At 41.7% G+C, this 19,200-nt stretch overlaps 1 protein-coding gene across 1 annotated transcript in view; it reads right to left on the bottom strand.

The window, feature by feature from the left end:
- Nucleotides 1–19,200, bottom strand: part of LOC138492615 (solute carrier family 2, facilitated glucose transporter member 11-like) — a 306,936-nt gene that overhangs the window by 249,542 nt on the left and 38,194 nt on the right. Inside the window, exon 3 of the mRNA XM_069619908.1 lies at nt 11,024–11,184. Coding sequence (XP_069476009.1) covers nt 11,024–11,184 — 161 coding nt within the window. The remainder of the gene's footprint in view (nt 1–11,023; nt 11,185–19,200) is intronic.

A 19,200-nucleotide genomic window follows, 5' to 3' on the forward strand; every position in this document is an offset into this window, starting at 1 on the left:
CTAATTATCCTCATAAGATTCAGTGGATCATTCATAGATATATGTTCACTTGAAACATCTGCGCCCATTACGATTCAGTTCGTCAGGTGCGCGATACAAATACCACAATACAATACAATACAGAAAAGTTAGAGTAGTTACCACTGCCACCAGCCAAGTCTTAATGTTAAGGGAGTGAAACGAAACTCCAAGAGGCACAGACAAAAGGGACAAGAATGAACCCTTTCCAATACTCCATGTAAGATGGGGTGTACTGGGTCTGTGATTTAAAAGAGACTACATAAAGTTAATGGCAACTTTTCATGTTTCTGGGGGACAGTAGTCAGCCCCAGAAAAATTGAGTCAGTGGGAAGTCTAAAAGACAACCCTATGTTACTGCACTGGGGGTGCTGTGTAACACACATGAAAAGTGGTGCTCATGGAGTAGGTCAGGCTCCAGAGCCCAAGAACACACAAAATGGTAAAATCACACATAGCAAAACACATGTAAGAGTGGGAAAAAAGGTTCACACTCTTACCAGGTGAAAATAATAAATCCTAGAAACCAGCAAATCTGGTGAGGGACTCATTAAGTAAGGGAAATCAGCCATTTATGAGAATTCTCCCTAACAACCACTGAAGTTGTTGTAATAATTGGAGGGAGATTGGGGGAGTGAACAAACTCCCTGCACCTGGCCAGACATTCTGCACGCTGCTAGGCTGGTGGAAAAGTATGAGTGGGGTTGATGCAAACCCAATCATAGTGAGCCAAGTAATCTAGGGTCCTATAGTTAATAGAGCCAATGAGACGTCATACTTTTAGTGATGTCTACGGCAGCCTTTTTGAAGGAAGGGCTCAGTTTTATTCTTCGGTATGCTTGGTTAATTAGATGCCTGGAAAAGAGTTTTGATTTAAAATGATGGGCAACAGATTTGGTTTTCAGATTTCACTCCACTTATCCACTTATAAAGAGGTATTTCATTTTACTCTATGAAATTCCCTAAAGGAAATGCTGTTTAATAACGGGGATGATTGCTTTTTTCACGTAGGACCTTATTTCTACTAGTACTTTAAGGTACTTCATGTGCACGAGTCGTTCATCAATGATGTTGAGTTTAATATACAGGAAAGCTATTTCTGTAGTGCTTATCTGATTTGTTAAATGTACAGTAACATTATTGATACTGAGACAAACAATGTATTTTTCCAAGTCTATTTGAGGACTTTTCCATATGATAAAAAGATCATCTATGTAGCTGGACCTATGTATTAAGTGATTTACATATTGTTCATTTTGAACATGCTTCTGTATCCGTCCACCACTGCATACTGAGATTCATATAGTTTAGAAGGTACGTTTAGTTTCATTTCAAATTTATTTACATATGTGTATGGATGCATGTATGCTTGTGTTATGAGTGATTGTATGGTGATGGGGGCTTGTGTGAATGATAGAGTCATTGCTGTGTGAATGTGTGTGTGTGTGTGTGTGTGTTAGTTTTGGTCCATTGAGCTGATATTGGTGGGTGAAGGGTAGAGGGGTGAAGGAGGGTTGTACAACAAAGGCATTTTAAAAATGTCGATCCTCTCGGATATTCAATTTGGGTTTCGTCCCGGAGTGGGTACAATGGAACATAGTCTAAATGTATATATTTTAGTGGCCAACTCAGTTTTTTGTCAGGGATAGGCAGTATACTTGGCTTTCATGTACCTGAGCACAGCCTTTGATAAGGTGGATAGAGCAAAGCTCTGGGCTGTGCCCTGGTCCTTAGGGTACCCCGGGGACATCCTGTGGGTGTTGGTGGACCTACACACAGACAATGAGGCATGTGTGCGTAGTGGCCCACGGGGGCATTGTACGGCTTGTTTTCAGGTTGGGCGTAAGGCAGGGCTGTGTGTTGGCCCCCATATGTTTTTGTCTTTATATTAATGGGCTCTCACAGGACCTTATCAACATTATGGCTGACTTTTTGGCTTTGGGGGGGAAGGGGCTTTCCAGTATTGGCCTATGCTAATGACACAGTCCTGCTAGCTGTAAGCGATATTCAATCAACACTACAGCCAAGTCAATGCCTAGTCTGGGATGCTGAGGAAAACCCTTATTAATGTATTTTTATGTCTAGTTCAGTACTCTGGATGACCACCCTTGTATAACACCCCCCTCTTAGAATCCCCCTGACCCCACTGAGCCAAGAAGTAGGTTTGTTTTGCAAATTAAAAGGTTTATTTGAGAATTTAAACAATATATATATATATCACACTTTATAATAAATTAATATCTGATAGTACACTTAGACATATTATGTTGATCAACAATGGGTAATCTGGCACTAGCACACTTCTTTACAATCAATGAGGAGTTAGTATAGGATGGATAAAGTAGCAAAAATACTTTTATGATTTCAAGGGAAAAGCAATGAGGAATAAAATGCAGTACAGAAATACTTGATATGATTTTAGCAAAAGATAAGATAATCACTTTTTCTCTGGCAATTCACCCCCCTCCCCTATGCAATGTAAGAAATGGAAGGAGATGGAAAGAGGAGGACACAGTTCTCAGGAATGCAATCAAATACAATACGAAATTCAGTTCCCCCCCAGCAAGCTTAGAGGAAACAGGTAGGAGTTTGAAACACAGGCCCAAAATGCTTTTTAAATGTGATGGCAATGGATGGGAAAATGTGCCAACTGATTTTAATTCCCTCTAGAGATTCAGGGTGAGTGGAAGATGCGTGTTGGTATTAGTTCAGGCTCACTTTAGCAATGCTCTATGAGTTATTACCAAGTTGCAACGGATTTTAACAAAAGAAAGAATGGAGCTGCTATTTTGACAAGTGGAGAAATTGAGCCAAAATCGCAAATCGCGGTAAATTTCGCAAGTGCGTAAATCGTGATTGCGGAAAAAGTATAAGGAGTAGGAAGTCGGTTAAATCTCGTTCCTAGCCCAAACAGTTCCAGAGATACGGACGATTAAATAAAGGTAGTTTTTCGGATTTAAAGTAAACTCAAAATGACAGGTGACAGCCTGTAGCTGCAGAATTGACAGGTGACAGTTGTGCAGCTTTAAAAATGACAGATGACACGATTTCTAGGAGGCTGTTCCAATTAGGTTAAAATAGTTTGGATTAGATTATTTTAACTAAGAGATTGGTTCTGCACAGTTCTGCTAGGTACTCACAATATAAATTTGAACTAGGCCTCGTCACGGATCTGGTCAATACGTCCGGCTGAGGTTCTGTCTGCTCGGCGGGTCAATCAGGCACCGGTTCTGCTCACAGCGATCTGGGTCAGCTCTGCTCTGCTCGTCTAGCCTCTCTGGATTCTGGATGTAACACTGCTTTCTGGGTACTGCTACAGGTTCTTGCAAAAATTCTCAGCAAAATTCAAACAGCTCGCCCGGCTGTTGAATAGTTTGGTTGGTATTGAGGCCTGCTGAAGAGGATTCAGCTGATGGATTCAGGCCTCTCTGCTACAAATTCTGGAGTTAATTTCTGCTACAGGTTCTGGAGATTGATGGATTTGAAGTCTGGATCTCTGGATGTGAAGTCGTCGGTCAGCATGCTCCGCAGCAAATGGAATTGAATCTCTCTACCTGTCCCAGCAGTCTCTTTTTATGTGTTTTGGAAAGTGGGTGTGTGCGTTGGTCATAACTAAACCTGCCCCTCTCACTTATCATTGGCCAATTCCTCCTCTCTCCCTTGATTGGGGGAACTGAGTTGTGAGTCAGAGTGATGAGGTAGATTTTATGGCCAGAGGGCCCTCCCCTGTCATCTTTCCACACAAATCTATATATGATCCAAATACATATATCCCAAATACACAGTTGTTTTTACATCACCTACACACATCATATATCACATGAGGTAGGCACTGTTCCGACTCTGGTGTTTCTAGGAGCTTAGGTAAAGAAATGGCAACTTATTTTCAATTTTAGTGGGTTATGCAACATTGGTTTTTCATTAAAAATTATACACATATACACGACCTGTCCATACATACTCCAGTAAATTCCCATGTCTCTAGCTTAAACACAGAGTCTGTAGTATCAATAAATAGCAGGGTTTTGCCCCAGAACATCACACACATTGGAGTTTGGGCTTGAATTGTGGGCAAAGTTTTCATTTTAAGGATCCCCAAATTTCACATTTCTGTCATCTGGTTACCAAGAGTTATCAGTGTTTCTGTAAAATATATATTTGCTTTCAATTCAAAGTACTGCAGTGTTTGAGTCCGCCCCCCAAAGTTTGGGGATGACAGTGATCACATGTCTCTCCTGGCTGGCAGATCTTTGTTGACAGGAAACAGTCAAAATCACCATATCCTATTCAAGGGAAAAGGTCTTTTGTGTGGGCTCCAGCAAGCTGAGGTCAACAGACCAGGGGGCCACTTTGCATTTGGTTAGCATGACCATGTGATATCCTGGGCTTTCTGAGGTGAGAAGGTTTCCCAGCCTTTTAGCCTGTTAATCAAATCAGATTGTCTCTGGAAACAGCAGGTGGTTAGATTTTCAATTAACTAACAAGCTTTGAAGTCCCAATTGTCACAGAAGGCTGATTAGCTTCTGAAGTAGCAGTTCTCCTGTCAGAGTTTAGACCGCTAGCGCTGCCTGGAGTCCAAAGCGGGTACTGCATGCATTTTTTTTGGATCAGTCTTGAATTAATGCATTTCAAACAAGAGATTTTACATGGAAGTATCATATCCAGGTTCAGCACATGGCACTGGTGTGGTTCTGCAGTAAAATAATTTTGTGCCCATAATTTAGCCATATTTGACCTGAAGAAAATGAATTCCCAATAGTTATGGGTTGCTTTTGGCAATCAGCATTGCCCCTTTTGCAATGGTTTCAGGCTACTGTGTGTAGCCCAATGGTGGTTTTAGGCAGTGCCCTTCTGTGCCCACAACATAGGCAACAATGGGTGGCAGCCTATTCTTCAGGCATTTCCCTGTGCATTTTCTGGGAAGTTCTGGCCATCATGATGTTTTCAATGCCAGTAAGGCACAGTTTTTGTGGTAGGGCTCGGATGCATGGGTAAAAACATCCCACATAGCGAGAACACCAAGAGCATTACAGGTTCTGATTAATACCTACGAATTATTCATGGGCAATCTGGGCCTAAAAATAAACACTAAAAAATCAGCAGTAAGGGCCTGTGTAGGCAGAAAACGTTCAGTGCCCATGAAACCGATGCTCTGTGCTGGGGAAATCATTCCCAGAGTCAAGGTTTTTGACTATTTGGGAATCAGTTTCTCTGAAGCACTAAACGGCAGGGCCCACGTGGATAAACAATCTGTAAAGATGAGCCAGCAACTAGGAGGTCTATATAAATTCATGCCAAAATGTAGGGGCCAGCCACTGGATGTCATTACGAAGATTTATGGTGCACAAACTGTGGCAGTCACGATGTATGGTGCACCCATATGGGGCTTCCAGAATGCAGCCGAAATCCAAAGTAAAGAGACCAAATTTCTTTAAAAAACTGTTGGGGCTCCCGACCTGCGCGTCATGAACAGCAACGCACAGAGAAATGGGTGTGGAGTTCTGGGAGGACCAGTGGGCGTTGGCGCCACTCTTATTTTGGGTTCGGCTGTGGGCAAATGAACAAGCCTCTCTCTGCCACTTTATCATTCGGACTGTGTTGGGAAGAGTTGGATGACAAAAAATCCCCTGGCTTGCTTAAATCTCCAAGGTTCTTGGGGAGATTAATTTAAGTGTCCTTTTTCCGCCTGCTTCATTAATTACCAAGAAGGAGGGGGCATGTTACAAAATAGTTTTGGGTGAGATTGCAGTGTGGAAAAGAACACTTATGGAGTATGGCCATAAATCAGGCCAATTCCGTAGCAGTATCAACAGGCCTACTGGAATACAACCATATTTAACATGGAGCCCGTACAAAAAATATAGATGGTTGATAACGAGGGCACAGTTTGATTGCCTTCGGCTGCAAGGAAATACCTATAAGTGGAAAGGTTTTCCTGATTCCACGGGTTGCCCGGTTTGTGGCCATAAACGTGAAGACTTGGCCCACCTACTGTTTTTTTACATAGGTTATGTAGGTATTCGTAGAGCAACCTTGATTCCTGCCATCAAGAAGACAGAGATCCGTTCTCACAAAGAAGCACTCGTGTTTCTCTTGAGCGCGGATACGGTCTATACAGCCTGGGCTCTACTTATGTTTTTGAAAAGAGCAATGTATTTTAGAAACAGTCTCTTAAAACTTCAGGGTGCTGCAAGTTAGTAACATAGATTTTATAATATGTGAGGAAATGATTTTAAAGGCGTGAGCTCTTTTGTTATTGTTCGTTTTATCATTCGCTTTTATAGAGCCACTATTTATGAAAGTTTGTATAATATAACCCTAATGTATCCTGCTTTTTTCATGAATGTTTATTGATCCTGTTACGGAAGTTTAAACATGTTTTATGAATCTGTAATCTTTTGAAAGTATATAATACTGTTTTCTTTCTTTTTGTTGTTTGATGGATTTTTTATATATCCGAATAAACTTGTTTGACTTGACTTGAAAAATGCCTTGTTGCACAATCCCTTTACCCACCTGCCCAGAATCAGCTCTCCTTCTGAGGCGCTGTGGAGCCCAGGGTACAGGGATGGTATTTTCTTACTGGATATCTATCATAGATGTCCAGTCAAAAATACCATGCTTTCCCCCTTGGCACCCCAGCGCCTTGCATACACACATCATCATGTTGATTGTGTTAGGCACTGTGTGTCCCAGGGGACAGGGATGGTATCTTTTACATCTATCATAGATGTCCAGTAAAAAAATATCATGTCTGCCCCCTGGGCCCCCTGGGCCAATTGCAAGCTACATGGATTTTTACCCATTTTTTTAAAGTATGCTCCAAAATGTAACATTTTAAGCCATTATTTAAAATAATTCATGGGGGGAACCCCCCCCCCGAGCCCCTCTTGATTGTTACAACCAAACTCGCTGTGCTCGGTCGTAATGGCATATCTGGTGCAAATATTTATGCCCCTCCACTTAAAAAAATCACCAGCCACCACTGGCCTGAGATTGTGCTGGGAGCAGGGTGGGGGAGCCCAGGGACTTTGGTGGGAGCAGGATGGGCGGGAGCCATGTGATAGTGGTGAGAGCAGGGTTTGGAGAGCCCAGCGTCTGGGGTGGGGTGGGAGAGCGCAGGGACCGGGCTAGAAGTGGGATGAAGGAGTCTGGAGACTGTGATGGCAACAGGTGGGGGAGCCCACGGACCATATTGGGAGTAGGGTGCGGTGACGGCGTGCAATAGTTCATAGCCATTTGGACTTACTGTCCATTTGGCATTTTTTTGGGGGAGGGGCCCGGCCTGCCCACATTTTGCTCAGGGGGTGCCAAGCCTAAAAAGTTTGAAGACCACTGGGTTAGAGCGAAAGCAGCACTGCATCAATGATCAAATACAATGAATTCAATCACAAATACAGGAAACTTGAGCAAGCAATGGAGGTGTCTGGGTTAAAATGGTATCCAGTCAATGCCTCGAATACAAAGCATTGAATGACCAAAGCATTGAAAAAAAGGCATCGAAAAGAAAGCATTGAATACATTTTTTCAAAGGTAACGGTTTTATTTTAATTGTAATGGGTTATAAGGGGTAAGAAAATGGGGGTTGGGGGACCCACCCCCATAAAAAAAATGGAAAAAAATATATATTCGATGTTTTTTTTCATTGCTTTTTCTTAGATGCTAAGGCATTCGATTCTTTGGCATTCGCTGCCATCACTATAAACCGTTAAAATAAGTAATCACTTCTTGTTATCCAACTAAAAATATTGTTTCCAATGTAAATATCTATATAAACCTTGTATACGGCACTCAACATCAAAACGTACCATTAAAGAACCTTATGAATGGGACGGTGAAGTGATGTTATGTTGCAAAGCATTTATGCTGCACCAAATCACCACCACAGTGGTTTCAGAGGGACGAGCCTTGTCTGGATGTAGGCATATTGTGCCCTAAACAGAGATAGTCAGAATATAGACGGAGGAAGAAGTGGAAAAAGAATGTAGGTGTAAAGATAGGGGACAGGAAGAGAAAGATAAAACAAAGAGAGATTCAAGCAGAGGCGAGGCAGGTAAGAGGGAGAGTGATGATGTTTGTGGAAGCGCGGGTTCATGCTGATCCAGCCAAACCTAGATAGCTGATTACAGTGCAGAAAATTGACAGGGAAAATTCAAATGTGGTAGTAGGGAGCAAGGATTGTTTAAGTGAAGGCAACTCTTTAAGAAAGACACATGTACGTATAAGTAATTGCAGTGTGTGGCTGTTTGATGAACTCAAGGCTTGCTCAAGTGAACCCCTGAAAGTATGCAGGCTTTTTGCTGTCAAGGAATTCTTGAATTTCTCCGACCAAACAAACTCCAGAATAGTAATACTGGCACTGCCAAGCCGGGAGGCCCAGAGTGGCAAAGCCAAGAATAGGCTCTGTGATTGCCGAATGTGAATATTAATGGAAACATAAGGGGACGAAGAGTGGGATAGGATGGGTGTCCCTTCTTCTTTACTCAGTGAAAGCCTGGCACCCTAGTATTATGAAGTGTTGAAGTCTGGCACCCTAGTAGTTTGAAGTGTACTCTAGTAGTATGAAGTGTTGTAGTCTGACACCCTATTAGTATGAAATGTTGCAGCCTGGCACCCTAGTAGTGGGAAGTGATGTATTCAGGCACCCTTGTAGTATGAAGTGTTGTAATCTGGCACTCTAGTAGTATGAAGTGTTGTAGTCTGGCACCCTGGTAGTTTGAAGTGTACCCTAGTAGTTGGAAGTGTTGTAGTCTGACACCCTAGTACTATGAAATGTTGTAATCTGGCACCCTAGCAGTATGAAGTGTTATAATCTGGCACCCCAGTAGTATGAAGTGTACCCCAGTAGTATGAAGTGTTGTAGTCTGGCACCTTCGTAGTAAGCAGTATTGGAGTCTGGCATCATAGTAGTATGAAGTGTTGTAGTCTCTTACTCTATTGTGTGAAATTCTTTCATGGGGAACATATTGGTGACTAAAAGAAACCAACAATACCCAGTAGAATGGAGGCAAAGATCAGTGACTACCTCCTTCCTAGCCTCTTGTAGTTGATCCCTACTTTTCACCCCAACCTTCTCCTCCTGTCTCCAACCAACCGACTTCTGATGTTTAAGTCCAGCCTGCTCTTCCAGTTCCAACCAACCAGTAAGGACTTGTAAACCATGACAATTACTACTAAAATAGAGCACAATAGTAAGGCTGTTCTCAGGTCCATTAGTTAGTGTAAATATTCTTAGTCATAAGGTAAAGAGAATACATCTTTGAAGTTAATAGCCTGGCAACATTTCTCAGCTACATTTCTTTTTAACACAGTAAGGTCACCTTAAAGCTTTGAGGATGAGGAGCTGTGAGAGAGTCCTCGTGGCTGCAGGCAAACAGCATAAACACCTGTCCACCAAACTGGAGGGCCCCACAGTCATAGGCAGACCGTTCTCCAGTAGGGATAAGCGCGTGTCCCTGAAGACACTTTCATGCAAGGCTGGCCTTCTGCATGTAGGGTCTCTTCTGAGAATACCAACACACTTTTGGGGATTGCTGGGATGTTGGGACTGGGCCCCTCTTAGGCAGCTGCTGGGCTCCTCTGGGAATAATCTGCATACACACCCAAGATCCTGAGCTGCAGTCACCAGTTAGGGTAACTGGTAGAAGTAGGGAGAAACCTATTGATGATATCAATGTAGATATTGTCAAGCAAACATTTTAACATATGCAGCACTGTATCCATGATTGCCTAGAGCACACTAACATGTGCAGTGCATATTTCGATTGAATATATTAATGTAATTGCAGTTAATATCCATTTTTCTTTTGATCAAATAAATATGTCTGAAGCTTGCAATCGTCTATAGACTGGAGAGATTCCTCCATGAGAGCTGAAATGTATTTGAGTGCCCTATTGGCACTTAGTGCAGGACCAGTCTTCTCAAATTGTTTATATTATTGTGTAATGGCATAGGGTTGAGTGCCACCACCTGGTGAACAAACAGTCCCAATGGTTGGATTGAGTCTGTATTAATATTTGAACCCAGGCACAGAAATACACTGTTCAACCGACACTCAAACATCAGCTCAGTGGAAAACCTACTCTTTCCACAAGACCTCTGTGTACGGCAGGATTGCCGGTACACCGGAAGTGGGTGTGAAGTACAGTCTTAAGGCCAAAGTGGAGCAAATAGAATTGAAACACAAATAATTGCATCCAAAAATTGACTTATAGACAGGGAACCTCTATGGCAGTCAGGCGAAATGGTGAACTTGGTATCATTGCACTATGAAACCACTCATAATCCCTTTAAAACCCCATGTGAGTTTGCATTAAAACCTGTCAAAACACAGAGGAATTTGCTCAAAAACAGACCACATAGACATGTACTTTGGTTCATGCAAATGGTTTCCAAACACCTTTTGCCTTTTAGGGATTTCCAAGGAGAGCCATGGAGAGCACAGCGACTTCTATGTATATGGTGGAGTGAGAAAGCAGTGGAGTGATTTTCCTAGCATCACACAATATGCTAATATGGGGGACCATGACCACAACTCTGGTTGTGTTTATCCACATTTGAAATCAATGGCTATAGTTGGATCCCTGGTGGTAATGGCGGTAGTTACTGGCCAATTGTCTGCAGGCGAGTATTGGTACATTTGCATGACGAAAAGAATCCAACACGTGTTTCGACCAGGGGTCTTCAGCAAGATGTATGAGAAGGGGATGGGTTGGCCCTCGTATGAGTAGCTGGATAGCTGCTGCAGTGCCCGGCGGGGCCTCAGTGTGTAGTCTCTGCTTACGGCGATATTTCGATGATCCCACTTTTTCCTTTAAGCTCCCACCTTCACCTCACATTTGAAATCAGTAACTGTATTATATGTGTGTTGCCCCATAAGGAGTTATATAATTTAAACATTTAAATACCCATATTGTGCATTTTATAATAGAACTGATTGGAGGGAGAGAGAGCGAGAGAGAGAGCGAGAGAGATAGAGAGAGTGAGACTGTTTCCACCACTTACTTGCCATATAGTCCAATGAAATATCCAGACACGAGTGCTCCAATGAGCCCGCCTATGCTGTAAACTGACACGATTAGGGACCATAGCAGAGTGAGAGTACCTCCAGTTATTGGCGAGTTATGTCGTCGGAGCCAGGTCTCATTGATAAAGGCCTTGATGAACTGCAAGAGAGAGGAGAACATGTCAAATGTCCATAGGAACCAGTGCATTTCACTGAGTGCCCCATAGCTGCATTTTATAGTTCAATTAAGGGACAAGGCCATTCAAGCTTTGCTGCAGGCCTTTCAGCCTAGTATAGATCCTGGCCTTTTGGCTGAACCTATTGCCTCTTTGCACTGCAGGGCTATCATGCTGCCTCTTTCATGTATCACATTCCATATGGGTGCTATCATGCTGCCTCTTTCATGTACCACATTCCATATGGATGCTTTCCTGCTGCCTCTTTCATGTACCACATTCCATATGGGTGCTATCATGCTGCCTTTTTCATGTACCACATTCCATATGGGTGCTTTCATGCTGCCTCTTTCATGTACCACATTCATATGGCTGCTATTATGCTGCCTCTTTCATGTACCACATTCCATATGGGTGCTATCATGCTGCCTCTTTCATGTACCACATTCCATATGGGTGCTATCATGCTGCCTGTTTCATGTACCACATTCCATATGGGTGCTTTCATGCTGTCTCTTTCATGTACCACATTCCATATGGGTGCTATCATGCTTCCTGTTTCATGTACCATATTCCATATGGCTGCTATTATGCTGCCTCTTTCATGTACCACATTCCATATGGGTGCTATCATGCTGCCTGTTTCATGTACCACATTCCATATGGGTGCTTTCATGCTGCCTCTTTCATGTACCACATTCATATGGCTGCTATTATGCTGCCTCTTTCATGTACCACATTCCATATGGGTGCTATCATGCGGCCTCTTTCATGTACCACATTCCATATGGGTGCTATCATGCTGCCTCTTTCATGTACCACATTCCATATGGGTGCTTTCATGCTGTCTCTTTCATGTACCACATTCCATATGGGTGCTATCATGCTTCCTGTTTCATGTACCATATTCCACATGGCTGCTATTATGCTGCCTCTTTCATGTACCACATTCCATATGGGTGCTATCATGCTGCCTCTTTCATGTACCACATTCAATATGGCTAGGAGTACCCCACCAACTGGAAATGATGCACTGGCTATTGCAATAACCTATTATTTCTTTACATCACACGCCTAATTAATGTTTTCAAAATGTATATGAGATATGAGAGCTACATACCCGATCAGTGCATACTTACAGAGTTGTGTATGCCAAATTGGCATATTAAATGTTCATATAACTTTTCCCAATGTTCAGGATGTACTTCAATTCAGGAAGTAGAAACAGTTATGACATATAGAGATTATTCGTTGCTAAAATAATGATAGTACGAGCACCTCCAGTGCCAACATCAGCTTGTGGATGGAAGAAAGTCACCCAATGCAGATCTACATCTTCTTGTAAGATGCAATGTATCACACTCGAGCCCTGCTTGCAGCCTCATTTGAAATTGAAGTTGTATTTGTATACTTTGAATATTTGATTGATTTTTTAATACACCAGGATTGAGTATTTCTAACAACCTAGCCAGAGGCGAACCAACTACTACAAACCAGCACAAAAATGCCACTGTCGCAAGACCTGACACCCATCCAACAAACAACGCTCTACAATGAACACAATGATTAAATATTCAACAAGGAGCAACACAACAGAAACCGAAGTCCCAGCAGGCCAATCTCATTGGGGTAGCGTGCCAATTAAGCAGAGTCCGTCGGGCACCACTGCCACCACCAGAGGACCCCAAAATCTCTCATGGAACAGACAAACAACAATAGACACAAAAGGCATTCACCCAACAACTCGGGAGTAGTAGACCACACAGGCTGCAGGATAAAAAAAAACCTGTGACAGATATTGAAACAAAAAGGACAGCACACAGATATAACACAACCCTATGGGATGACCTGAACCCCACTGACCTCTCAAAGGTCCTATCTGAACGAACAAAGGTAAGAAACACTGAACAGGAAAAAAAAAGGCAGACTTCTTCCACTATAATCAACTTTGGACAACATAACTTTAATTTATTTAATAATGTGAAACAGTTTAAATATAAACTTTACACATATACATAATAATAAACGAATGATGAATTTAACAGATAATAGAAGATAAGAGAAATAAGATTTAAGTAGATATAAAATATTATTATAAAAAACAGAAGAGAAAGAAAACAGAATCAAGGAAACTCAGGCAGAATTTGGAAGACAAAGACCTCATTTAAAAAGAAAGACAACTAATAATTCTTATCACAAAATTTCATAGATGAAGAATCAATCTATATAACAATAACATAATAATGCTACTATAGCTAAAAACAAAAAATGATAAGTACAGTTAATAGTTCTGTATAGTGCATCATAAGAAATATGCTTCATTACATTTGCAGGGATCAGAGTCTTCCCTTCCCTCAGTCAGTGTAGCTGTAAATACTTTAGATTAGTTTCAAAAGGATCGGACATTGTGCAGCAATAATCCTCAGTGATGATAACGATCTCTATAGGTTGTATGATAGAGGACATAACCTGCTGGTTCGGTAAAGTATGATGAAATTCAGTTGTTCAATAGGCTAGATGGTAATTGCCAGAGATTTCTCAATATTCAGCCATGTGCTATACATGGCTATGTGAGTTTTTATAGAGGAAGAGTTTAGGCTGTGATACCAGACCCATGGATCTTCTATGTGCTCCAACTTATGGACCATATTTCCATAGCATAGTTCATAGGTTTTAGACATGGTCGGGCAGGCTGTTAGTAGATGTATAGCTGTTTCATTAGTGGAGGTGTCCTTACACATTAAACAATGTCTTTCATGTGAGAGTAGATGATTATCAATCCACTTATTGGCTAGTACTGGTAGACAATCAAAACGCAGCAAAAGAAGGAAACGTCTAAGTTTACTGGAGGGACTCAAGTCAAAGTATAGCTGTGGTTTCAGATAAGTATATAGCCTATACTGTACAAATGTATACTTTGTAAGTTTGCTCAGATGATCGTAGTTCTCGAGCCAGTCCCATAGATCTTTTTGTTTAGAAAGAGCCTTCTTTGATGCGTCACATGCATCCCTCAGTGCTGGAATCCAACCAATCTGCTTGTACAGGTTTTCCATATGAGCTTTTAGATGGTAAGGAGTCGTATCTCTAGAGATTTCTTGGTTCAATGATCTTAATAAAGAATTCAGTGGTTTGGTTGGTCATCTTAGAGTAGATCTCAGCTTCTTTTAAGTATGGTTGCTTTAAGGGAGCTTAGCCCCAATTCCAATCTGAGTATCGCCATTGGGATACATTGGGGAAGGCCCAATATCTGTCTCCAAAATTTGCCCTCTATGACTTGGAACCAGCTTAAATTGATGTGCAGTAAAGCCTCTAGTCCATAGGTGATCATGGGAACCGGTATCTGCAGATATAGTTGGCGCACGCCCCACGTAGTATAGCCACAGTTTTTTATTGCAAAGCTATGTATTAATGCTGTTAATTGTGCAGCTCTGGTAATACAGGTTTGTATGCACGTAGTATATTCTCCTTTAACGTCAACCTCCACCCCCAGATATTTGTATGTTGCGGTATATTTTATCTCAGTCCCCTGCATGACTAACTTTGGTCCGGCGAATTTTTTTGCCGAGAAAACCATTAATTGGGTTTTTTAGGTATTGATAACCAGTACGTTTTTGAGAGTGTAATCCCAGAGCGCATTGGCCAATCTAGACAGGGCGCTGAATGTGTAGTCCATTATGATCAGGTCATCAGCATAAGCGAGAACTGAACAGTGCTCGGATCCGATCCGCGGAGGGCAATTGTGTACTGCCGATACTGCTATGGGAAGATCGTATGTGAATGAAGCAAAAGACAAGGTAAACTACCAAGTCATATAGCCGCTCTCTAGTGTACCCAACCTGGGTAGTGGTAACTTTCAAGATTTGTGCTAGTTCAAATTGAATCTCTGTTTCAAGTCTCAAAAAAATTTGAAGAATCCGTTATTTTTTCAAAATCATATTTATCTGCAACAATGATAAACGTCAAAAAAATGAGTAGTCACTAATAATTTCTTAGTGAGGAAGAGTTTGCCACAATTGACTAATCAATCAGACCAAGTTATGCCAATGAATTTCGGAAAAAAATCCTTCATCAGGGCAGTCTAATCATAATTCATACCAAAACATGTATTAAGTTAACAGTGCAGAATAATAACAATGCATGAAAAACAATTCAGAGGAAATAATTGTAAGAAATTATAGTAGTAAAGTACATACAATGAAAAATAAGAATAAAAACATACCAACAATTTGTGGTTGCACTAGCAGAAGAGTGCAGCAGAAGAAAATGAAAAGAGAAAGCGAAAATGACTCATCAATCGCTATCGCCCAACAATATGTGTGTATATTACCATAAGTATGGTGCCAAGAAGTAATGAATTACCTGAGGCAGGTGGATATCAGGTAACACGTGGCAAACTAAAGTGAGGCTTGTCAGATGATGACCAAATAAACTGTCCGAAATAAATCAGCACAGTTTGTAAGCCTGCAACGCAATGGCTGTAAGCAGGAAAAAAACCTATTAGTGTCAGTAAATGACATCCATGGTTAAACAGAGCTAGGAGGAGTAAATAGGCTCATAGTATGGAAAGCGGGAGCGGGTCAGTTCTCTCAAGGTCTGCAAGCAGCAGACTGCCGTCCTCGCATCGGTGTGTTGCCAAGGCAATGTGCATAAATACAACACGTGACGCGCTCGAAGGGCGCCCTAGAAACTAAGGCAGCATTCCGGCCCTAGGGCTAGTATTAAGAGCTAAAATTAAATTGTCAGGTCTCCTAGTGTGTTAACAGAAAAATAGGTGATGAAAATAACATTAAGTGTGAAATATCATAGGGAATGGAAAGAGAAGAAATACTGTATAGTGCACAGGCCAAAGGGCTAAAGCATGGCTAGATAAAATAACTATAGGGCCTTTCCAGGAAAAAAGAGGAATAATCAGAGAGAAAAAATACAAAAATTAAACAATGAACACAAAAGAAATACTATGGTTAGAAACCATACTGGTCAACAACAAAAGCAGATAACCATTCATAGTATGAAACTCCGCTGCTACTGGTCTCGTCAAACAGTCGACACTTTGGGTCCTAGACACAAGGTCCAGGAAATGCAGCATTTAGGTCAAAAGTGGTATACATCCTGCAACAGTGTACATGATTTGTAGTATCAAATGGTGGTACCATGGGTCTAAATTTAACATTTTGATACATTACTATAAACCTTCACATTCAATGGGCCCAGGTCACGCTATATCAAGTGTGAGTGTAACCAGAAATCACAGAAAACAATGATAATTAATCTCCTCGTTGAGTCCATGAGGTGTCAAGCTGCCGAGTTTGTCTATCCAGGAGGTCTCTCTACGGTTGAGTCGTTGGCCCAAGTCTTCATGTGGACTGTTTTCAACTAGTACCTCTAGGATAACAAATCTTATTTGTGTCACATTGTGTCTATTCTCAGCCCAATGTCGTGCTTCGGCCGAGTTGGTATTAGCATTTCGAATGCAGGATCAGTGTTCATTCCACCTTGTCTTAACTGTTCTTGTCGATTGCCCAACATAAAATTTGCCGCATGGGCATTTAATGCCGTAGATAGTGTTGATGCTGTCACTGGTACCAAATGTCTTAAGCGGAATCTTCTCCCCTGTTCTGGGGTGATTGATGGTATTGCCCTTAATGACAGAGTTACGCAATGGAGACAAGGAAATGTTCCCGTACGTTGAGTTGTTGGTCCTTTGGGTGAAGGTTTCATCTGAACCAATTCATCTCTCAGGTTCCTAATGCGTTGGTAGGCAAACACCGGTAATTCACTGAACAAACGCTGTACTCTGATGTCATTTTTGAAGATCCCCCAGTGTTTTTTGATGGTTTTTTAATTTTGTTACTCTGAACGGGGAATTTAGATACGTATACCGGTGACTTCAATTCTCTTTTGTTTTTGGGATTTTGAGTCGATAGTAGGGTCTCACGTGACAGAGCGGTAACCCTGGCAGATGCCATCTCCAGTTCATCATTTTTATAGCCCCGTGCAAGAAATTTCTCTTTCATCTCCATTTGTTGTGTCAGACAGTCCTCAGGATCACTCACTATCTTTTTGACTCGTAACAATGACTGTACGGCAGATTTCTGAGTAGGCTGGGTTGGTGAAAGCTGAGACGGTGTAGAAGGTTATTGCAATCCGTTGTTTTGCGAAACAGAGATGTACTGTAGCCAGTTGTTTGTTTTTTAACCAGGACATCCAGGAAGGTGATAGTGTCGTACGAGATCTCCCTTGTGAATTGGATCCGTTGGTCTATGTTATTGAGGTATTCAAAAAAGATCTCAAAGGATTCCTTGGTACCTTTCCACACTCCAAAGATATCATCAATGTACCGCGTCTACAGGCGGATATCCTTGTTCCATTCCTGTTTACTCAATACATTATCAGTCTCAAACTTGTGCATAAAACAATTGGCGTATGTGGGTGCCATGGTGGCCCCCATCAACGTCCCTGATGTCTGCAAGTAGAATTGGGAACCATATTGGAAGTATGAATTCTCAGCGAAAAACTGTAGGAGAGCTAGTATAAATTCCTTCTGCGCTCGGATTTCCGATGTCTCTAACAGTAGCCATTCAACTGATTCAATCCCCAAATCGTGTGGTATAGAGGTGTACAAGCTCCTTGCATTGATGGTGAACATCCAATCATCCTGTTGAGGCGTGATGGAATTAAGTTTCTGCAGGAAATGGGTAGTGTCGCGGGTGTAAGTGGAAGTTTGTTGGATTAAAGGCTGCAAAAGGAAATCGATGTAGATACCCAGAGGTTGGTTAATGCTTTCCATACCTGCGACAATAGGTATGCCTGGTGGTTTGGTACTATCCTTGTGGATCTTCGGTAACGTGTAAAAGTTTGGGATCCTAGGATGGCTTTTCAGGAGAAATGTCTGTGTATGCCCATTGATCCATTCCAATTCAAGTGCTTTAGCTAGTAGGCTTTCCAAATTTTGTTTGATGGAAAGTGTAGGGTCATGGTCCAAAAGAGCATATGTGATGTGATCTCGGAGCTGTCTCGTGCATTCAGCATCATAATCAATTGTGTTCTGTCACATGAGACCCTACTATCGACTCAAAATCCCAAAAACAAAAGAGAATTGAAGTCGCCGGTATGCGTATCTAAATTCTCAGTTCAGAGTAACAAAATTTAAAAAACCATCAAAAACACTGGGGGATCTTCAAAAATGACATCAGAGTACATAGTTTGTTCAGTGAATTACCAGTGTTTGCCTACCAACGCAGTAGGAACCTGAGAGATGAATTGGTTTAGACGAAACCTTCACCCAAAGGACCAACAACTCAACGTACGGGACATTTCCTTGTCTCCATTGCGTTAACTGTAACTCTGTCATTAAGGGCAATACCATCAATCACCCCAGAACAGGGGAGAAGATTCTGCTTAAGACATTTAGTACCTGTGACAGCATCAACACTATCTACGGCATTAAGTGCCCATGCGGCAAATTTTATGTTGGGCAATCGACAAGAACAGTTAAGACTAGGTGGAATGAACACCGATCCTGCATTCGAAATGCTAATACCAAGTCAGCCGTAGCACGACATTGGGCTGAGAATAGACACAATGTGACACAAATAAGATTTGTTATCCTAGAGGTACTGGTGAAAACAGTCCACATGAAGACTTGGGCCAAAGACTCAACCATAGAGAGACCTTCTGGATAGACAAACTCGGCAGCTTGACACCTCATGGACTCAACGAGGAGATTAATTATCATTGTTTTCTGTGATTTCTGGTTACACTCACTGTTATTTGATATGTTCCTGACCATACTTGATATAGCGTGATCTGGGCCCATTGAATGTGAAGGTTTATAGTAATGTATCAAAATGTTAAACTTAGACCCATGGTACCACCATTTGATACTACAAATCATGTACACTGTTGCAGGATGTATACCACTTTTGACCTAAACACTGCATTTCCTGGACCTTGTGTCTAGGACCCAAGGTGTCGCCTGTTTGACGACACCAGTAGCAGCG

This window comes from Ambystoma mexicanum, chromosome 10 (genome assembly GCF_040938575.1).
Source record: "Ambystoma mexicanum isolate Mex_15411 chromosome 10, UKY_AmexF1_1, whole genome shotgun sequence".
Taxonomy (NCBI): Eukaryota; Metazoa; Chordata; class Amphibia; order Caudata; family Ambystomatidae; genus Ambystoma; species Ambystoma mexicanum.